The sequence below is a fragment of the Bubalus bubalis genome, chromosome 12 (genome assembly GCF_019923935.1).
Source record: "Bubalus bubalis isolate 160015118507 breed Murrah chromosome 12, NDDB_SH_1, whole genome shotgun sequence".
NCBI lineage: Eukaryota > Metazoa > Chordata > Mammalia > Artiodactyla > Bovidae > Bubalus > Bubalus bubalis.
The window spans coordinates 98,056,340-98,078,841 of NC_059168.1; the positions used below are offsets into that span (position 1 = coordinate 98,056,340).

Sequence of the window (22,502 nt, forward strand, 5' to 3'; positions counted from 1 at the left end):
GCCCTTTCTGGGCCTACGTTTCCTCCCAATGAATGTGGGTAGTAACAGTGATGGTAATTGTAATGAGTGCAGCCAGGACAACCAAGAACCCTGGCCACCGACGTCTCTCCACCCGAGTGTCATCTCGCTCCCTTCTGATGCCACCTGTGACCTGGGATTCAACTCAGTAAAACAAGCAAGAACCAACATGCCATAACAAAATCTGCAACGTTTAATCCCCACCCCCCCAACCAAGACACTGACACTAGGCTGATTTCCCCTTACAATGTTATTTTCTACAATAGAAGCTGGGACGGAGATACAAACACAGCCCACTCAATCAGGGGGTGGTGGTGGTAACATTCTGTTCGAAAGGAGGGGTGTTAAAAAAAAAAAAAGACCTCCCCTCCCCCCATCTCCCTGCTCACCTCCCGCAAGAGAGGAGACCATGGCATTCTCCACCTTGGCGGATCATGCCATGCGGTCAGTTTGTGGGGTGACCAGAAACAAAAAAAAAAAAAAAAAAAAAAAACGACCTAAAAATATTGTAGACCTTTCTTTAAATCTCCTAGTAAAAACGTTAAAACTGTCTTTCAAGAAGATTCCAAACTGCCATTGCATAGACCAATTCCTTTCCAAAAATATCTCTAATATATTCTGTCTCCTTCTAAATATAGGATTTTTAGTCCAGAGATGTGGGCACCTAATGGGAATTCACTGAGCTTGAGGGGACCAGAGGGTCAAAGAAAGGGCTTCCACGTGGGAATGAGGCTGGGGGTCCGGGGCTCCAGGCCTCCAGCTCCAGCCAGCATTGATTTGGTTGTGGCCAAATTCTGTTAATCCAGTTACCCTGGCCCAGGGCCTGGCATGGGAAGGTGTGGCAGGCTCTGTCTCCTTCTGGGATGACTGTCAAATTCAGACCTCACCTAGGGTGGGGCTGGGGTTCCTGGTATTGGGAATTCTCCTCAACAGCACCAAAACCAGCTATCTTATGCTTGAAGCCCCCAGAATGTTGACTCAGACCTAAAAACACCCTGAATACATCGCCTCACTGGGCTGAGGTCATGCAGATACAGAAGGACAGTGTTCCCCCATCTTCTAGGGGTCACTTCAACTGCAGACAGTGCGGCCAGCTCCCTTTTAAAGTGCCAGGTGTCTGTGGGGCAGGAAGGGACCTGCAGAGCTGACCAGAGCCTTCCCTAGCCAGAGCAAATGCTCCATCCTGCCTCGGCAGGCACCTTCTCACATTCATTTTCTAAAAGGGTTAGGGCATTAAAAACAACAGAAACCCTAGAAATGCTCTGGTCCCAATGCCAGGAGGTTCCAAGACCAAGTCCAATTCTTGCCAGTGGGGCAGAATGCAAGGACCCCTCCCAGCCTGGGGAGGGCACCCCCCACCCCCACCCCAGATCCCCAGCCCTGCTGGGACCCAGCCAGCGGGTAGGGGGAGAACAGAAGCACCTCCCCTCGCCTGGGGGAGGAGAAAATACCAAACTGTGAACTCTAAAAAAAGAAAATGAAAGGGAGGAAGGAAAGAAAAAAGAAAAGAAAAAAAACAACCAGGAAAGAAAAGGAAAAAGGTATGGGGCTACGTAAACACCAGCCTGCTGGGTTTATACAAAATGAGTGGAAGTTAGAGTGTCGGGGAGTCTGTCCAGAGACCGGCGGGCAGCCAGAACCCACCTTCAAGCAAGTAACGAGGACAAGGCCAGGGGAAAGTGCTGAGAGCAGAGGGTATAGCGAGGGGTAGGGGCGGGGGCAGGCCCAGACTGCTCCCCACTGGGAAAACCCCCTTAATGGACGGCCCCCCGCCGCCCTCTCCTTTGCCCAGAGAGGGCATGTTTTCAGAGGTTGGCTGAGGCTTTTCTGGCCAGGAAGCCAGCTCCGGGCCAGTCCAGCTACAGCCCATCTGCCTTTCCAGCATCGGCCCTGGCCTGGGCCAGCTGAGCCTGAGGGGAGAGAAAGGGCGCTTGGCTTGGCAAACCCAGCCCAGCCGGGCTGCTGACCTCCAGGGCCTTGGGAGGCACCCTTCCTGGCTTCATTAACGTAAGCCAGCTGCCCAGGACCCAGCCCCGGGCAGAGGGGAACCGCAGCTCAGGCTCAGACCTTTCTCAGCAGGGGGCTCAGGCCTGAACTGGGGCCAACTGGAGAGGGCAGGGAGGGGCAGGGGCAGTGCCACGTTCCAGCCGGGCTGTGAGGGCTGGGCTGCTGACTGCACGGCAGGCAGGGCCCAGGGATCCTTGGGAAGGGCTCAGTGGACGGGCAGGCGAGGGCCAGGGTGCTGTGCTGGAGACAAGCGTGTGCAAAGTGCAGGCTGCCGGGGCAGCAGGAGAACATTCGCTGCAGGGGAGGGGGGTCTCAATCCGGAGCACGGGTGGGGTTTGAGGTCTTGGTTTCCCGGAGGAGGCCGCCAGCAGGTCCCCCGGGACGCAGGGGAGGGACAGCTGAAGCACTAAGCAGTCAGAGGGCCATGGTGGCAGGATTCCGGGGGGTGAACTGCCCCCCCCCAAGGACAAGGGGGCAATGGAGCGAGGCCCTGCCAGGGCTGAGCCAGCGCTCCTGGAGTGAACGGGGACACAGGACAAGAGGCCCCTCGGCCACCAGCCTCCCTGCATGTGCAGGAACTGCTGAATGTCCTCACCGAGGGCCCAGGTGGGTCTCAGAGGAGCAGTGCCCGCCATGGGTCTCTGCCCACCTGCTTCACGGGCCCATGTGTCCTGCCCTCTAGTGGTTCAGAGGAGAATATTCACAGTGGTGCCCGGGGCCCTTGCAGGCCATGAGCGTCCCAGCATAGATGGGAGGTCAGTGGAATGATGCTTTGGGGCTGGAGTGCATGGAGGAGGCACAGATGAGAGGCAGCACGGATGGTGATCCGAAGGGGAAGGTCCCTTGTGGAATGACGTGGGTCTGGATGCCCGTGAAGGCAGGGCCCTTCTCCAGCCGGGGCACCTGCTCTTCAATGGCTTTCAATCACGACTGGCTCGTAGACCCCAGAGGAGACCCTGTGGGGAGAAACAGATCAGCGTGTCCTCCCTGATGGTCCTCTGGGCCAGCCCTGGGAGGTACTTCGCAAGCACTGTTAACTGGCCCCATTTTTCAGAGAGAAACTGAGTCTCAGAGGAGTCACCTGCCCAGGGTAACATAGATGTTACATACCTGAGCCTGTGGGATCACAGAGCTTGCACAGACCATGCCCAAGCCCCCCTGGGTACCAGCAGCTCACATGCTGGGGTGTGCTGTGCCCATCCTCACAGCAATTCAGGCAGAGAGGATCTGCAGCCAGCCCCACTTGACAGATAAAGAAACTGAAGTTCAGAGAGATTATGGGGCTTGCTGAAAGTGCAGCAGGAGGTCGGGAAGCTTGATCAGCTCTTCTCCCCACCAAGGCCAGGCCCACTGGCAGGGCTGTAGTCATTTGGGGCGCAGTATACAGCTCTGCAATGACCTTGCTCAATCTCAGTTTCCTCATGCTCAGAGGGGGCTGGAGAGGGATGTCACAAAGCCCCAAGAAGTGCCCTCTGTTTTCTTTTTGCCCACCCCACTAAGGACAGCCTGCTACTGCTGCTGCTAAGTCACTTCAGTCCTGTCCGACTCTGTGCGACCCCATAGACGGCAGCCCACCAGGCTCCCCCGTCCTTGGGATTCTCAAGGCAAGAACACTGGAGTGGGTTGCCATTTCCTTCTCCAATGCATGAGAATGAAAAGTGAAAGTGAAGTCGCTCAGTCGTGTCCGACTCTGAGCGACCCCATAGCCCACCAGGCTCCTCCATCCATGGGATTTTCCAGGCAAGAGTACTGGAGTGGGGTGCCATTGCTTTGGCCATGCAAAGATGGCAGTTGCGATTTTGAGCCTCAGCCAGCAGGGGTCAGCAGAGCAACACCAGAGGGCAGGTCTGAGGCCCCAATGTGGCCCAGCCAAGCCTCCGACTCCTCTGGCCTAGATGTTAAATGGGCACTTTCCCATCTGGCCCACAAGAACCAAGAGTAAAGGTTTCAGTACAGCCCTGCAGGTGGTAAGCTCCTCCACTCATTCATTCACTGAGCCTGACACACACAGACCAGCATGCTGTAAATGAATGATTTAGAGGATACTCTATATACTGGCAGAGTTCAAGCCACAAGTTTGATCCTCACATCTGCTTGCCTCTGAACATCATGAAGCAGAAATCTATGTTGCTCACTGCCATATCCCCAGCACCTAGCTCAGAACCATGGAACGTAGCTGGTGCGCAGTAACTATTCATTTAATAGATACATGAGTCATCATCATTTTTTAGGAGCTCCCAGGCCCAGGAGGAAGAGAAAGAAAAGTGGAATCCAAAATAAAGATGTATGAAGCCCCTGCTGCGTGGCAAGCCTTGTGCCAAGCATTTTCCAAGGTTCCTCGGAAGCCTCCCAAACCAACCCTGGGGTGTTTGTCCCAGGTTTCCGGGTAAGGTGGTGTGATCCACATCATTTGACAGATGGAGAAACCGAGGCTCAGACAGACATGACTGGCCCAAAGTCACACGGACAAGAGCTGGCATTCAAAGCTAGGTCAGTGGGCTGCAGAAGCCATATGCTCTCACCATGGGGGCCCAGAGCCACACTCATCACCCGCCCAGAACCTTCCCCCGCCTACCTGTTGGCCAGCTGGATACCACTCAGGGTGGTGGTGCCATCGCGGCTCACGAACAGCCGGAGGTTGCTGTCTGTGTGGACACAGGGGGAAGATAGAAGCTGAATGGGGCAGCGAAGCCAGGGAGCCCCCAGGCACTGTGCCCGTCAGTGCTGGCTGCTCACCCTGGGCACCAACCCCCACATCCCGCCTGCGCTGGCAGCTCACCCTCAGTATTGCTGCCTTCCGTGAAGTCCTGGCTCTGCATGATCTTCTCTACGATGTCATCAGCATCAATGCGCGTGTCATCCACCCAGGTCGGGTGGCTCTCCACTGAGTCCTTCTTCCTCCTGGGGTGGGGCGGGAGTCAGGAGAGTCACACGACCACAGGACCCAGTCCCCATCCACCGCACTCAGGACCCTCCGAGTGCACGTGGAAGCTGGTCCAGACTGTGTTCATTGAACCGTCACATCAACCCTACGGTGCGGATGCCGCTGTGACCTGGTTTTAGAGAGGAGGCCGCAGAGGCCCTGGGAGGTTAAGTGCCAGCCTCTGAGAGGCCACAGAGCACGGAAGCAGGCAGGCCCCAGGGTATGCTAGGCCACCCGCAGCATCCACCCACTGAGCATGCGCGCCAGGCCCGGTGCAGCCAGTGTGGAGCATCAGCTAGTCCGACGGCCACGCACCCAACGACGACGGGACCCAGTTGTCCCTGTGTTACAGGTGGAGGAGCAGAGGTTCCGGGAGCCACCGGAGGGCTCTGCTCTCTAGCAGCACTTATGGTGAGACCTACCGGAACGAGCGGTCTGACAGATGCGGAGGCCGGGGCGGCCGCGGCGGCTTCTCGGGGGGCCGGTGCTCACGTTCGCTGCCTTCAGGCCCCTCCACGGCCATGCTGAGGCCGCCTGAGGCGCTGCTGCTGGTGGACGTGTTCCGGCGGTGTGTCAGGTCCGAGAGGCTCGAGGAGCGCGACTGCTCTGTGCTGTAGCCTGCTGGGCGGTGGGGGTGCAGGTCATGATGGTGGTGGGGCTGGGGAGGCTGGGAGGCCAAGGGCACGGGGAGGGTGGGCGGGCACTCACCCGAGATCTTGGACTGCTGGCTGGCGTAGCTGGAGTTGCGGGAGTGGCCGGAGTGGAACACCTCCTCAGGGCTGGACAGGTTCTGGTCTGGCTCCTCCGGCACCCCTGGAAGCCGGGAGGGGCAGGGGTGACCAGTATGCTCGCTTCTCACTAGTCCTCTCACTGAATGTGGCGGGGTGGGAGTGGGGGGGGCACACTATGTATTTCCACTTAAGAGTTGGAAAAACTCTTAAGAGATGGTTCAGGGGGGCAGCAACCTGTCCTGAGCTACAGGTCAGCACTTGAACCCAGGCTCATTCCTTCATTCCACAAATATCTGGGGGGCGCTCTACTGGGTTGCCAGGGGACAGGAGACAGGGTGTCACAGACACCCAGTGGTGGGAAGGAAGAACACAGGACAAAAAGGACCCACGATTAAGCATAACTGGCAAATGGCCCACAGCAGGGAGTGTATGGGGGGAGGTTGGGTCTGAAATCCAATCTGAAATCAGGGAAGACTTCTCTGAGGAGGTAGCCTTAATGAGTGACCTTCAGGATGTTTGGCAGGGAGCAGGCTAGGTAAGGCATCAGAAAAAAGGCCTTCTAGACCCAAGGACCAGCATCAGCAAAGGCCCTGAGGCTTCAGTGAGCTGGAGTCTGTGCAACTGAAGTGGAGTAAATAAGGGTGGGGAACACACTTTTAGGCACTGGCAGCAGGAAATACAGGGAACCAAGCAGGGTCTGCCTAGGGCTCAGAGAACACCCAGCCACCCACCAGTCCTTCTGGTCTACGTGGGAAGCAATGACTCTTCCATCCTCTTCAGATATGAGCACACCCAGGTCACAGCCTGGACCCTAGGCCTGCCTGTGTCCCCACCCAAAGCCACAAGGCTTTTCAAGTCCCGACAGGTTCTCTGCCTCTGAGGGGCTGCAGGAAGAGAGAGGCTTGTCGAGCTCAAATTCCCACCCTACGCGGGAGAAGCATCTCTTTTCTTACACAAAAGGCACCACATGTGCTGGGGCGCCCTGGTCCCCAGATCGCTCCTCTGGGGACCCCTACCCTGAAGCTGGAGAGAGCAGTGGAACTGGGGAGCCCCCATTCCTGCATGCAGCCGCCAGGCTGAGGCAGGGGAGAAGCCCAGCTTTCTGCTCTGGGTCCCACCTGGCTGGTGTGCAGGAAAAAAGGGGAGGGCAGGAAAGCTGGACCTCAGGGTCAGAGGGTCCCTCTCGGCTCCCAGCCCCGGGGGCAGAACCACCCAGAAAGCAGGGTCTGAGGCCCCGTGCCCTCACTGCTCTTGTGGCAGGTTAGGGCCACCATGTGCCACCCTGCTTACTGATCGGCTTGGGGGTTGTCCACCTCCCAGCTCTGAGCTCACCCCCAGGGACGGGGTGCAGGGGCCAAGGCTCAAGCTTTGTGGGGGGAGGGCCTACTTCATCCCTTACAGCACTGGGCTCCTTTTCCTCTTAATTGCCACACCCACTCCTCTGGGGATTCAGGCTCATTTGCATTTTTCATAACATTAGTAATAATGATAATTTAATGGAAACGTGCTAGGAAATAGAGAGGACGACCCAGGTGCCAGGAAAGGCACACACGTTTTCTCAGTTCATCCCCAGAGCAACCCGGATGTGGTTACTACTGCTGATCCCCCTTTGCAGAGGACGATGCTAAGGCCTGAGAGGTAAACAGCCGGTCAGGGTCACACAGCAAGGAGCAGAACAAGAGCTCCTAGCAGGTCCCTCTGCCAGGAACACAGCACAATACACCCCAGATTCAGCTCAAATGACATCCCTTCAGGAAGCTTTCCCCGGTTGTCCCCAGGCGGACACCTTCTACATCTCTCTCCCAGCTCTCATCACAGTTCTAGGCGGACAAACGTTTGATGTATTTATTGTTCATTGACCCCTGTCTCTCCTGCTCGACCTGGAGAGCCACGAGGCCAGCGACCTGATCTGTCTTGGCCCAGGGTGCTGCTGTGATTCTGGGGCCAGGCAGAGCCTGGATCATGGAGGGGCGCAGGTGCCCACCCGACGGAAGCAAGGGTGGGTGAACACCGCTGCACTGGCTGTCTTCTCAGCAAGTGCCCCCCTTGGGACCTCGGGACCGGGGGAGGTGAAAGCCTTCATCCCAGGAGGAGGGCCGAGGGCAGGTGGGGAACGGTACCTGAGCTGAGGATGGTGGGCCGGGCCTTGGGGGGCCGGGACCCCGTCAAGGAGTTGCTGCTGCCCCCACGGCTGGTCCCGCCACCCTTACACGTCAGCTGCAGGGAGGAATCCTGGCCTGGAATGGAGATGGACTTGGCAGTGGACGGCGGCCTTGGGAAAACAGAGGGAGGTGTGACTGGGGCGCCCCAGCTTGGGGTCAGGAGAAGACAGGGGACGCCACGAGCCTGGAGGAGGGAAGAGTCCCTGCCCCTCCCCCCACAATGTCCAGGACAGAGCCCCCAGCCCTCAGCAGCCTGCACCAGCACTCACGTCTTGAAGCAGGGGTCTCCCGAGAGCAGGAACATCCCAATGGTGACCTGTGCAAAAGCCGGGGCGATGAGCCACGCCCCGTTCAACCCTCCCAGCTCCCCCACAGGTGCCTGGACCCCGTGCTCTGGCTTCAGATGAGCTTGGACTCTGATCCCATCTCTGTCCCTTGCTGGCCCTGGTGACACCACCAAACTTCACTGAAGCCCAGTTTTCTCATGCAGAGGACAAAACTGATCCTAACAGCTGCCTCGTGGGATGGCAGAGGATGCCTGGGGCGCCTGGCATGGAGTGAGTGAGCAGTGAGTCGGCTACTGTCATTTCAGAACAGCGACTAGACTGTGGGACCCTCAAGGGTGAGGCTGCAGACACTCTCCATCCTCACAGCCCCCAGAGCGGGCGAGGTAGGTGGGAGAGGGGCTCTTGAAGCCTACCCGGTGGGGAGGGGCCCACCCAGCCTGACACAGCATAGGGGTTCACAGAATCCAACACAGAGGGCAGGGGTGTGTGAAAGTTTGTTGAATAAAGCAAAGCAAGAAGTCATTAGAAATGTTTAACATCCACTTGGGCAAAGAGTTTGGCAATGGTTCAAACAAGGCAAGATTTGGGTCCCCGAATTGGGGCTAGGATAAAGTGACAGGTGATGGGGTGAGAAAGAGAATCCCAGGGACACTTCCAACAACAACGGTGCCCGCTGGGGTGAGGCTGAGACTTTTAATGGGTTGTTTCATTTGGCTGTGATAGCAACCTGCCACGTACGTGGTGGCCTCCGGCTGTAGACACAGAAACTGAGACTCAGAATCAGGGGAAATAAATGACTGTCCAAGGTCCTGCAGACAGGACGTGGGGGAGCTGGCCTTGGACCCGAGGCCCCCTTGATCTGGTCTGAGGATGCACTGAGGCCCTGGCTCTCACAAGAGCCAGCCTGGACCTTTCCAGGAGCCTCTGGCTTCTGCAAAAGGTCCAAGAGGCCCCAGCGCCCTTGCCTACCACCTCCTACCCAGCTCTGCCACACGCAGCACGCTCCCACTGGGTCAGCTCACAGGGCTGTGGTTAAGACAAGACTGTTTTCTCAGCCAGGTGGAAGGGTGTGGAGACAAGGAAGAGAGGTGCGCTGGCAGCGGATGCCCCAATATCTCTGTCCCCAGGGGTTCAGGAGGCAGCTGCCCGGGGGGAGGGTGCTGCGCCGGCCACTGGAAACCTTCACGTGGCTGGGCCCTCGGGGCAGCTGCCCAGGTCTGCCGGGTGCAGGGACGGCAGGTCCGTCCACACCCCGGTGCTCTGGAGCTCAGGTGGCCTCGCGTCATGCGCGGCAGTGGTTAGGAGCTGGGCTGCAGGGTCAGGTGCCAGCTTCACTGTGCCTTCGGGTGGATGACCACCCGAAGGTGGAGCCCCTCCTGTGCAAAACTGGGGTCAAGAAGAGACACCACTCCCTGCCAGGCTGTGGTCAGGCACCATGAGATAAGGGGTGCTGGTCTCACCGCAAGAGACTGTCGGGGTCCACTCCCTGAGCCCCGATTATGGAGGGCAAAACTGAGGCCAGTGGCTGAGTCAGGCCTCCAAGGGGGGTTTCCTGACCCCAGGGCCCACGTCTTCCCAGCGTCTCTCGCTGCCCGTCTGGGGTGAGAACCTGTGTTCTTCGCAACTCCCCAGGGGACTCTGACAGGGAGGTGGTCCGCCCTTCCCCTGCCCCTGGGTGGGAGGGGCGGACAAGGCCCAGAGCCCCCGGTACCTTGAGGATGGAGTTGTCCTGTCGAGTGTTCTTCGTGTCGTAGCCCTCCAGCAGGCAGCAGCGCACCGTGGAACCTGAGCCTGCAAACTCCGCCAGGTTCAAGTCGGCGAAGCCCAGCTGAGCGGGGGACAGAGGAGAGGGTGGGAGGCTGAGGGGAGTGTGAGCACAGCGCTGGTGGCCCAGGGGTGAGCTGGGCCGGCGGCGGGGGGGCTGGAGCCCTGGGCCCGCCCCACAGCCCTGGCGGACTGTTGCATAACCGGCACCCAAGGACACGGGCCCCGGCTGGCGGCTCCACGTGGCAAAGCCAGGAGCTCACATCCCCGGGCTGCACAAAGCACCCTTTGTGCCGTGTCCCGGCGTGCACCAGGGCAGCGCCCGAGATGAAAGGACATTGTTGTCTGCGACACAGACGCACTGTTCCCGGGGAAACAAGGCCGTGCTGTGGGAGCTGCCGAGCCAGCAGGCAGGAGGGGAGGCCAGGCCCGTGGGAACTTGGCGCTGGGGTGGGTGGATGGATGGGTGGAGGGCATTCTGCTGGGCAGGCGGGAGACCCTGGTGAGGGTGGGAGCCAAGGGCCAGTGGGAACCCCAAGCTGTCACGAGATGCAGAGGGGAGACCGGGGTGGGGAGGGAAGTGAGAAAGTGGAAGAACAGGGTGGATGAGCTGAGAAGGCCTCCTGGACGGAAGCCACATCTGCCAGACCTGGAGGCTGGGGTGCGGGGGGTGGGTGCTGGGTTTAGGGACCTGGAGGACAAATCAAGCTAAGCGGGGACATTCATTGAGCACCTGCTGCACGCAAGTCTCTACTGCAGAATGTAGGGGGCATGCTTCAGACCCAGAAACTAAGGCTCAGAGCAGGCAAGTGACCTGCTCAGGGGCTCACACACCTTATCTGGCAGAGCCAGGACTGAAACGAGGCCTGATTAGTGTCAGATCTCCCCGCCTTTCTGGGCCTCAGTTTCTTCCTCTGATTAAAGGGACCTGAGCCTGTAGTGGGACTTCCCAGGTGGTCCAGTGGTAAAGAACCCACCTTTCAATGCAGGAGACCTAAGAGACACAAGTTCAGTCCCTGGGTGGGGAGGATCCCCTGGAGGAGGGCATGGCAACCCATTCCAGTATTCTTGCCTGGAGAAACCCATGGACAGAGGACCCTGGTGGGCTACAGTCCGTGGGGCTGCAGAGTTGGACACGACTAAAATGACTTAGCACGCACACAAGAGCCTGTGACGGAAGGGAAGGGCCTGGGAGGCCTGACAGGTGACACAGCAGGTTTGTGGGGGGAGGGGGAGGGAGGTGGATGCTCCTGCCGTTTGCTGGCCTTTTCTTCCCTGGCTGTCCTTCTCCCACGTGCGTCACCAGGAGGAGAAATCTCCACTCTAAGAGCACCTTCTGCAGCCCGGTTCTAGCCACCCTGCCCTCTGCTTCTGGGCAGGGTGTTGGCACCCGGGACAGGGCACAGGGCACGGCCATGTCCACTGAACTTCCTGAGCTCTGGTCGGTGGGAAGGGACTCACCCCGCTTATTGCCTGCCTCAGGCTCTTCATGCAGGGTGAGGTGAGACAAAGACATGTCCCCTCTGGACTGACTGAGCCCACCTCCCTGCTGCTGGGTGCCTCCCCGGGCCCCAGAGGGTGGGCGAGAGGCCCCACAAGAAGGGGGGCTCAGGGCAGAGCAGGCTGTCTCAAAGCCAGAGGTAACCCTTCCAGAGCCGTCTTCCCCCACTTTCCCCAGTGGAAAAGGCTTTAAATGGGAAGGCCTGAAGTGTCTGTGGGCAAGGGGAAACCTGCCCACCACACAGACGTGCAGCCACAGGGGTGACTGAGCCCCCTTCCCCCAGCCAGACGAGGGGAGCCTCCACTGTTAGAAAGCGAAAGGAAACTGTGATGACACAAAACATGCCCGCGCTGTACTGGGCGGCTAAAATAAAGGTTTCAGAATCTGCAGGACAAGTCCCTCTAGTGAATTTAAAAATCCCATCACCCGCGTGTGCTCAGGTACCCCCGTGGGGGCTCCTCGTATGACCCTCTAAACCACATTCACCCGCGTGTGCTCCGGTACCCCCGTGGGGCTCCTCGCATGATCCTCTAAACCACATGCGTGTGTTTTATTCACTGCTCTGTATGAGATAGTTCATGCATTTTTCTTCTGCTGCTTCTTTTTAAAAGTATTTATTGATTGATTTGGCTTTACTGGATCTTAGTCGAGGCATGTGGGATCTAGTTCCCTGACCAGGGATGGAACCTGGGCCCCTTGCACTGGGAGTGTGGAGTCTTAGCCACTGGACCACCAGGGAAGTCCCCCGCTTCAGGCATTTTTGTTTTCTTAAGAGGTCTGGAAGGGTGTGAGGAGGAGGCACGTGGTGGGAAGCTCTCTACCATCTGTGCTGCGATGAGCATCCGCTGCCTTTACATTAAACGCAGAGGCTGTCAATCAAGATATTTCCAAAAACTAATACATCTCATAGATGGCAGGGCGTCTTCTGTTTGGGGCAAGAGAGGTGGCTGGAGGTTCTTCTTAGAGCTTCTCTCATGCCTGCCCCATCCCGTCCCACCCCGCTGCCCCTTCACCTGGCCCGGCTTACCTTGGAATAAGCCTTTCCACCTTTCAGCTCCTGCAAGGGAAAGAGACACGGGGATGAGGATGGCTAGGGAATCCCAGCGACCTAAAGGGTCTTCCCAATCCTCTCGGCCCCCTTCCCCACCAGACCCGCAGGGGAGGAGAACAGGAAATGAGGTAGCCTGACTCAGGGGATGGCCCGGAGGCACCAGCCCGGTGGTCCTGGCAGCCCCCGCCGGCCTCACCTTGCGCACAGACACACGGAAGATGCAGGGGTCGAGCAGGCCGGTGGCCGGGTTGGCGCTCATCTTACACACGAAGGTGAACCTCTTCCGCCACCGCACGCAGTTCTCCTGCACCTCCTCCCTGCGGGCACAAGGGGTGGGGGTCCACGTTAAGGGAGGTGAGGGCCCTGCCTCCTGCGGGGATGGGTGGGGAGCCCTCACTTTTCGCTTTGTATCACAAAGTGACTGCATTTTCGTAACAAGAGTCTGCTTGTGGAAGTGTGATGAAAACAACAACAAAAACAAGATAAAAAGGGGAAAAAAAACCACAAGGCAAGCGAGGGTGAGAGCAGGCTGGGCCGCTGGCGGGGAGGGGGCAGCCGTGTGTTTCCAGCACTGCCTGCCCCCCAGCCCCCACCTTGTTCTGGGGCCTCCTTCGGCTGCTACGTCCCCCCTCCCACTGGACTGCCGCTGGCCATCTCGAGTGAGCCTCACAAAGGTGTTCCCGGGATGGACTGCCAGCCCTTTTCACAGATGAAGAAACTGAGGCTAGATAAACTGCCCAGCGTCACCCAGCCAGGAAGCAGCTGTGCCCTCAGTCCAGTGCTGCCTGGCTCCAGAGCCCCCTTCTTCACCAGCAGTAACAGCGACGATAAGAATAACAACAGCAACAATAGCAAACTCAGCACACTTCCTACGTGCCAGGCACCGTCCAAAGCCACTGGAGCCTGCTCCAAGCGCTGGCGATCCACGGTCACGCTAACCCTCCCAGCAACTGTCTGCAGCAGCTACCGTCAGTAGTCCAAGCCCACATTCAAAGAAAACGGGACCTCTGGGGCTAAGACTTCAGCCCAAGGCCCACCACAAGCAGAGCAGAACAGGGATTTGAACCCAAGCCGCCTGGCTCTGTGCCACAGGCGTGTTCTCCCCACTGGGTCGGGGGTAGGAGGGGACAAGCTGGCTTTCCAGCTCCTGGAGCTCCTCCTGGGCCTGGGGAGCATGACCAAGCACCCTCCCGCCAGTTCAGCACCCCCGCCCCCGCCACTGGGGAGGTGCCTTGTGCCCGGGAGGGTGAATGGGGCCGGCAGGAGCGGTTCCCCCAGCCTCTCCAGCTGCGGCGGCCCTGGAGGTGGAGGTCGGGGGGGGGGGGGGGGGGGTGAGAAGTTGTGACTTCTCACGTGAAGGAGATGAGGTCCCCCCCACCCCCCCGCAGGGCAGGATGTGCTCAGGAAGGGAGGGGCCCACGTGAGAGACATTATCTCCAGCCTCATCCCACCTAACAGGAACGGCTGAGCGGACAGCTGAGGAAGTGACTGCTCCACCCCCTGGAGACTGGAAGGGCTCGGGTTAGCGGCCAGATTGGGGCCCGAGGGCATAGGGTCAGCACAGGTTGAGCATCTCCTGAACACTTGCTTCCCCCGGCAACTCTGGAAGGAGACAGACTCTGTGCCACCCCTTCTATACAGTTGAGGGCACTGAGGCTCCCCCAAGAGACGGGCAAAGCAGGATCCGAGCTTAGGGCTGGCCAATTACAGGGTCAGAGTGCCCAGCCATCGTCTTGGTTCACGGGTCAGCGGCTTGGGAGAGGCTGGCACGTGGAACCCACGAGGGTCGTGGGGCCAGTTGCAACATGCTTGGTCCCCGAGGCATCTATCTGGGTCTCTCAGTCCCAAGTATGTGCCGCATGCTGGACACTGCAGTGGACTGGATTCACAGACTTGACATTTGACAGTCACCCCAGTGATGACTCAGTGTCACCAGGACAGGGTGGGGGAAAGGGTGAGTCAGCTAGGAAGGTTACTAGCTGCAGAGATGGCATTCAGGCACAGACCCGAATGCAGAGAAGGGGAGTAGCCAGTGGGGGAGACAGTTGCCAGCAGAGGGAACTGCATGAGTGGGAAACGAACATACTCTTGGGTTCTCAGCCGATGAAGGTCCCCGAGCCAAGCCTCTATGAGGAGCTCCCTTCTGGCCCCACGAGGCTTTGAGGATGGGACCAAGGCTTCCCCACGTCCTGCCAGGGCTGTGATGGAAGCAACACGACTCAGCCAGGCAGACCCGGGCTCGCAACCTCACACTGTGCAGCTCAGGCTGGGGCCTAACCTCTGCATCGGCATCGGTGAAACAGGCACAGAAGCCACTCATCGCGGGCACCTGAGAGCATTCAGGGAGGTGTGCCCAGCAAGGGCCAGGCCTAGGGAGGCCCCCTGAGACATGTCTTATCTGATGAAGACACTGGAGTCTAGGGGCACTCAATCACCAAGATGCTCTGACCTTGTTAGGAAGGTGAGCTCCAGCAACCCCAGCAGACTGGGGACAGATAGAAAAGGTCAGGGCTCGAGAGGAGGGGGAGAGGAAGGGAGAGTTCCCAACCCCCTGGTGGACAAAGGGCAGGAAGCAGGTGCCCCAGGAGAAGTGGGGGCCCCAGGCCAGAGCATCCACCGTGGTGGCCCTCCTCCTTCATTCATCACATAATTGTCACCGACTGTGTACCAGCCCGTTCTGTGCACTGGGACCGCAGCAGTGACCAGCTTACATTTTGCTGGAAGGAAGAACTAAAACTACCTCTACTGGCAGGCGACTTGATCTGCTATGCAAAAAATCCGAAGGAAGCCTCTACCTATTAGAATACATGAGTTCAGCCAGGTTGCAGAATACAAGGTCAATATACAAAAATCAATGACCTCCTGTATACTAGTGGACATCCACAATGAAATGAAAGAGTTTCGTTTACAATAGTATCAAAAAGAATAAATTTAACAAAAGAACTATAAAACATATGCTCTGCAAAACTACAAACTATCAATACCTTACTGAAAGAAATTCAAGAATATCGAAGTAAATGGAAAGACATCCCATAGTCGTGGACAGAAAGATTTAATCTTGTTAAGATGACAGTATTCCCAAATTGGTCTAAAAATTCAACACAATCCCTATCAAAATCTCAGCTGACGTTCCTGCCGAAAATTGAAAAGTTGATCCTAAACCTTAGAAACTCAAGGGACCAGAATAATCAAAACAATCTTGAACATTAAAGTAAAGGATTCACATGTCTTGACTGCAAAATTCTACAAAGCTACAATAATTAAGAAAGTGTGGTTCTGGCGTAAGGATGGATACAAAGATTCAAGGAATAGAATTGCGAGTCCAGAAATAAATCTTCACATTTATGGTAAATTAATTTTAACAAAGGTACAAATGGGGGAGAGAATAGCCTTTTTAACAAAAGTTGCTGGGACAACTGATATTCACATTCAAAAGAATGAAGTAGGACCCACTTTTCACCCCACGTACAACAATTAACTCAAAATGAATCAAAGGCCTAAGTTGAAGAGCAAAAAACTATAAAATTCTTAGAAGAAAACATAGGGGTAATGCTTCATGGTCTGTGATGAGCCAACATTTTCTTAGCTATGACACCAAAAGTGCAAGCAGTAAGATAAAAATATAGATATACCGAACTTCATAAAAATTTAAAAACCCTGTGATTCAAAGAACACCATCAAAACAGTGCAAAGACACCCACAGAACAAGAGAAAATATTTGCAAATCATGTATATAAGGGACCTGTAGTTAGAGTATATAAAGAGCTCTTACAACTCAAAAATAAAGACAGATAACCCAATTTAAAAATAGGCAGATAGACATTTCTCCAACGAAGATATACAAATGGCCAATAAACACAGGAGAAGATGCTCAACATCAGTAACTATCAGAGAAACACAGATCACAAGTGTAACAAGCGACCACTTCACACCCACCAGAACAGCTATAATCAAGGCGGACAATAACCATTGTTGATGAGGATGTGGAGAAACTGGAACGCTCGTGCACTGCTGGCAGGGGTGTAAATGGTGCAGCTGCTTTGGAGAACAGCCTGGCAGTTCCTCAAGTGGTTAAGCTACAGTTACCATATGACTCAGCAATTCTACTCCTAGGTATAAAGCCAAGAGAAATGAAACATATGTCCATACGAAAATTTGTACACAGATGTACACAGCAGCATTATTCAAAATAGCCAAAAAAGGGAAAGCAAACCAGATGTCCAGCAACTGGTGAATGGATACATAAAGTGTGATACATCCAAACAACAGAAGGTTATTCAGCAGTCCAAAGAGCGCCTAAACATGCTGCAGTGTGAACTACCCTTGAAAACATTCTGCTTAGTGAGAGAAGCCAGTCCTAAAGAGCATACACTGCATGATTCAGTTTCTAAGAAATGTCCAGAAGAGGCAGACTCATAAGAGACAGAAAGACTGATGACCGCCAGGAGATGGGGGAGTTGGGGGAAAAAATGGGAATAACTGCTAATGGGCACGGAGTTGCTTTTTAGGGTGATGGAAGCAGCCTAATATTGCCTGTGCTGACAGCCACAACCCTGTGAATACACTAAAAACTTCAAATGGGTGAGCTGTGCGGTGTGTGAACTGCAGCTCAAAGAACAAGTTACCGAAACCAAAACAAAAGCATGGTAGTTCAAGTAGAGAGGAAAATGGGGCACAGAGAACAGGGAAGGTGGGTGGGGAGTACCGGACGGAGATGAGACACGGGGAGCTGCTCCTCTGGGCAGGGGGTAGGGAAAGCCCTGTGGCAGTGATGTCTGATCAAGGTCTGCAGTGAAGTGAGGGTGTAGGCTGAGCAAAGGCTGGGGGAAGAGCCGTCCTGACGCATGAACAGCAAGTGCAAAGGCCCTGAGGTAGAAACAAACGTGGGGGTTCAGGGGCTGAATGGGACTGGGGAGGGGAGCAGAGGGGATGAGGCAGTGGAGGAAGCAGGGTTAGGTAACGCTGGACCGTGGTGAGAACGCTTGAGCCTTCCCCGACAGTGCCTCGGTCTTGCCACGATGGATTCTGGGCTGAGGGCAGCCCGGAGGAGGTGGGTGGAGGGGCACAAAGACTAGACCGCTTCCCATCGGGCAGAGGCCCCAAGCCTGAAAGCAGGGAAAGCTAGTGGGCAGCCGGGGCGCCAGAGCAGAGCCTCGGCCCCCGCCAGCCCTTCCACTGGCCTGAGCCAGCCCAGGAGCGGCAGCTGCTGCTGCAGTCTGAAGAGGAAGCTCACAGTGCCGGGCGTGCTGAAACACCCGGAGGAATCAGGATCAGTGTCTGGGAATGAAAGCCGGTATCGAATTGTGCGTTCTCTCCCTTCCCTTTTGTGAGTCTGCCATGGGAACACCGGGCCAGGAAGCCTCCCTGACGGTGGTTCCCGCGGGCCTGGCCAGAGAAAGCCTCGGGGACCCCTCCCAGGCTCGGGTGACAGGCAGCTTCCTCTCCCGCTGTGGGAAGGTGGGCCGGGGCAGGGCTCACGGGATCAGTCCCGCGCCTCCCTCATGTTTCCAAAGGGCTCTAAACACACACTATTAAGTCCCGCCACTCCCACGGAAGAAGCGCGGGGCCTCACCCTGGCGCACCCCGGGAGGTCACGGCAAGGATAAAACAAGCACCCCAGCAGCGGCCACTCCCTGAGGGCCTACTGTGTGCTGCCCAGAACTCTTCAGCACTGGCTGTTACGATGGCCCACTTCACAGATGAGGAAAATGAGGCTCGTTAAGGCTGAGAAACCCAGTCACAGAGCAGTGCGGAGCGGAGCTCGGTCCTGACTCGGGGCCCATCTGTGTCCAGAGCCAGGGACGGCACAGCCAGGACCCAGCCCTGCAGACGCCTCCAGGGCCCTCTGGAGAGAGGGAGCCAGGACCCCCAGCCAGGTGGTCCCTGGCACAGGCAGGGATAATGGGGGGAGATGAATATAGACTCAGGGGACAGGGGCATTCATTAAAAAAAAAAAAAGCAGGAATTAAGATGCCAAGCAGAGGACCAGGAGCCCTAGGTGGGAGCTGAGTTTAGCCAGGTTTAAGGAAATCTCAGGGCTTGATTCACTGAAGAAGAAACTCTCATGAAGCACTTACTAGGTGTCAGGTACTCCTGAAGGACCTAAGAACATAAACAGTGAACAAAACAAAAAAATTCTGCCTTCAAGGGGCTTATAGTCTGACAGTAGGTAGGAGGCAGATGAAATGAGGTAAACACACAGCAGATGGTGGGAAGTGCTGTGGAGGAAGGAGCCTGAGGGCAAGACGGCCAGGAAAGGTGTTGATGGGAAGGGGACACCTGAGCAAAAAGCTGAAGCAGGTGAGAGAGTGACGACAATGTAGACACCTGGGGGAAGAATCCAGAAGTAAGGGACAGTCAGTGCAAAGGCCCTGAGGTGGGAATCTGCCTGGCATGTTTAGGGAGGCCACGGGCCAAGAAGGCACCACGCCCCAGGAATAGCAAGGGCCCCTCTTCGGGGCTGCAATGGCCCTGAAGGTGACCAGGATGCTGAAAGCTGAGCACAACCTGACACCAGCCATGAGTCGATGGACTGTGGCCCAAGGGGCGGGGGCAGGGATGGGGCCTGGGCGGGCAATGTGGATCTCTGCACACATTCCTGACTCCCCAGGTGCGATGAGCAGGACGCGGGGAACAGGGAGGGCATGAAAAAATTACAAGTGAGCCTCTATGACAAAAAATCATCCAGAAGATGCTCATTAAGAAGAACACACAGGGCTGGGAGGCTTCCCTGGTGTCTGGTGGCTGAGACTCCACACTCTCAATGCAGGGGCCTGGGTTCGATCCCTGGTCAGAGAACTAGATCCCACGTGCCGCGACTAAGATCCAGTGCAGTCAAATAAATTTTAAAAAGGAAAAAAATAACACACTCACAGGACTGTGCATCCTCTCGCCCACCCTGCTTCCCCTGCCAACGTGGCTTAGAATGGGCTGAGGACTGGAATGTAAAGATGACGGCACCAAACCCAAAGAGGACACCATCGAGAGCCCTAGGCTGCGGGTTCCCAAACTGAGCGGCCCGCTCCACCTGCAAAGGGGCAGGAAGGGACAGTGGCTGAGGCAAGGAGGGAGCTTGGGCCGGGTCTGGCTAATGTGGGGTGAGGGACTGCAGGACCACTGTTTTCATGTCTCTCCAAGAATTGTTTCTGTAATTGAACTTGAAATTGAAAAATGAGAAAAGTGTCTGAGGTTAGAAAAACAGTGAAAGTGTTAAGTCGTTCAGTTGTGTCCACCTCTGTGACCCCGTGGACTACAGCCCGCCAGGTTCCTCTGTCCATGGGATTTCCCAGGCAAGAATACTGGAGTGGGTAGCCATTCCCTTCTCCAGGGGATCTTCCCAACCCAGGGATTGAACGCGGGTCTCCTACATTGCAGGCAGATACCTTACCGTGCCTGAGCCACCAGGGAAGCCCTGTGAGGTTAGAAGGGCTGGTCAAAAGCCTAAAGGATTTGATGCCCACCTACCTGATTTAAGGTCTAGGCCAACACTCGTCCTCCTGGCAGGACTGGGCAGCCCCTTGTAAGAGACAAAGATGGCCCCAAACCTCCCTCGCCTGGGGTTTCAGGGTTTGAGTCCACGCTGCCAGGGACAGGTAATTACAGAGACTGGGTTTGCAGGGGAGTTTCGTTTTTAGCTTTAAGATATACAATTAGACGTCCAAACCCCAGAGAGGCAGGGCGAGGCCTCTCCACCCACCGCAGCCTGCCGGTGGCCCTCGCAGTGACAGAATTCAGCTATTTCTGTGCTGTCCTGAAATAGAGCAGAGCACCCTACCAGGCTGGTGTCTCCCTCAGAGCTCCCCTGGCCCCAGATCCTGACCAGGGCCTCTCTTATGCATCCACAAAGCCTCCCTGTGGGCGCCAGCTCGGTGCCAGGCCCACGCAGGCAGGGGGTACACAACCAGAGCAGACATCCTCAGAAGCCCCCAGCTCAGTGGGGAGACACACTTACGCAAAAGTCAAGTGCAAGTCAGTCATGTCCAACTCTTTGCAACCCCACGGACTATAGAGTCCACGGACTTCTCCAGGCCAGAACACTGGAGTGGGCAGCCCTTCCCTTCTCCAGGGATCTTCCCAACCAACCCAGGTCTCCTGCACTGCAGACAGATTCTTTACCAGTTGAGCCACAAGGAAAGCCCAATTACACAAAAACTGACTTGGCAACTGTTGCCAGCATCCTAGGAAGGGAAGGGGCTGCAAGCGAGCTGAAGAGATCAGGGGCCTGACTGGGTCGGGGGCAGTGACCCCACACCTGGGACTTCAGTGCTGGGGCTGGCTGGATGAAGACACAGGGAGATGGGCCAGGCGGTGGGAAGAGCCTAGGACCATCTGGAAGGAAGGAGGCCGGGGTGGGGCGGGACCAGGCAGGTGAGGGCGAGGTGCATGAGTGACCTGGAGGCCCGTCACCGGGAGCCGGGACTGCATCTATGAAAGGGTGATCCCCCCCACCATGTGGGGCTGTCTGGTGACCCACTGGGCTGTGTGCAGCTCCTTTCTCCTCTGCTCAGCCCAAGGGGGATACAAAGAGTTCTGCCAATCTGGGGTGCAGGGGTGTGGTGACTACGTCATCCTAGCATCCGTCCCACCATGTATCAGGGACCAAGAGAAAGGCAGCCGACCACCTTTGCGGCCCCACACAGATGGGGGCACAGGGCATCTCTCGGCCAGCACTGCCTCCCCAGAGCTCACAACAAGAGCTGCACAGAGCAGGACTCTTGTTCGAGAATGTCCTCCTTCCTCCAGGCTCATCTTTAATCAGCAGTAAAACCCAGCCCTCTCATTGAGCCTGTTCTACAGGACACATGTTTTGTATACACGGGCATCGTCTTCTACCACAATCCTAGGAGGTATGTGCCAGTGTTGGTCCCATTTTACAGATGAAGAAACTGAGATCCAGGGAGGGGCAGAACAAGCCCAACCAAGGCGGGACAGAATAGGGTCAGAGGCTGACCCAAGGCCACCCCTTCACTTCTTCCCCGTGTTGTTGTCCCTCAAAAGCAGGAAGGAAAGTGGACACCTGGGTGGAGCAAATGTTTCTTCCCAGGCTCCCAGCAACTGAAAGGCCAGGAAGCGAGCCACCATTCTTAGCCTTTCAGATGGAGAAATATGGGGCTCCCAGCGAGAGCCCCCTACCCCCAGAGTCGGGGTTCCGTGGTTCCCCAAGGGTGGCTCACTGGCACATCCCTAGCTCCTGGCCCAGACCAGCCTCACTGCCCAGAAAATGTAAGATCCCAGAGCCTTAGCAATGGCAACCCACTCCAGTACTCTTGCCTGGAAAAATCCCATGGATGGAGGAGTCTGGTAGGCTGCAGTCCATGGGGTCGCAAAGAGTCAGACATGACTGAGCGACTTCCCTTTCACTTTTCACTTTCATGCACTGGAGAAGGAAATGGCAACCCACTCCAGTGTTCTTGCCTGGAGAATCCCAGGGACGGGGGAGCCTGGTGGGCTGCCGTCTGTGGGGTCGCACAGAGTCGGACATGACTTAAGTGACTTAGCAGCAGCAGCAGCAGAACCTTAGCACCGCCCCCAGTCTCCATCAAGCAGCTGACAAGGGGTCAGTGCCATGAGGGCTACCTCCTGGCCTCAGGCTGGCTATAGCCCACAGGCTGTCGCATCTACAGGGTCCTTGCAGATAGGGACCAAAGCGGGGCCATCTGGGGTGAAGGCACAGCACAGACCGCAGTAGTCTCCGAGCAGGAAAGTTGAGAGGGTCTCAGTGGGGGTGGGGGTGGGGCCATAGAAGGGCTCCAGCCTGACCCAGCCTCAGTCCCTCACCTTCCCAGGCTGGCTGCAAGCATTTGTCTGTCTTGTGCCCAGCAGAGAGCTGAGCAGCTCCACCGCAGCCACAGTCGAGGAGTGGGGGTGCCGGGTCTGGGAGGACAGAGCTTCTTAGACTCGAATCAACATTGAAAAGCCTTTGGTTTGTCACAAACCAAGATTCCCGCCCCGCCAGAACTAGCCTGTCACGGCAGGATTTCTCCACTCAGCACTGCAGACGTTTGAAGCCATTCTGGGTTTTCTGGGGGGTGTCCTGTGCATCACAGGACATTTAGCAG

At 56.6% G+C, this 22,502-nt stretch overlaps 1 protein-coding gene across 2 annotated transcripts in view; it reads right to left on the reverse strand.

Moving 5' to 3' along the window:
* Positions 1-188: 188 nt before the first annotated feature.
* The window catches only part of FAM102A (family with sequence similarity 102 member A), a 36,749-nt gene continuing 14,435 nt past the window's right edge, over positions 189-22,502 (reverse strand). The window contains exons 2-11 of one of the 2 annotated variants that reach the window (XM_006065413.4): positions 12,641-12,761; positions 12,421-12,450; positions 9,840-9,956; positions 8,111-8,157; positions 7,800-7,951; positions 5,657-5,761; positions 5,371-5,569; positions 4,805-4,926; positions 4,601-4,670; positions 189-2,981 (exon numbers count right to left, since the gene is read on the reverse strand). In XM_006065413.4, the coding sequence (XP_006065475.1) occupies positions 2,936-2,981; positions 4,601-4,670; positions 4,805-4,926; positions 5,371-5,569; positions 5,657-5,761; positions 7,800-7,951; positions 8,111-8,157; positions 9,840-9,956; positions 12,421-12,450; positions 12,641-12,761 (1,009 nt within the window). In that variant the 3' untranslated portion in view covers positions 189-2,935. The remainder of the gene's footprint in view (positions 2,982-4,600; positions 4,671-4,804; positions 4,927-5,370; positions 5,570-5,656; positions 5,762-7,799; positions 7,952-8,110; positions 8,158-9,839; positions 9,957-12,420; positions 12,451-12,640; positions 12,762-22,502) is intronic. The other variant, XM_006065414.4, reaches the window with a different exon arrangement.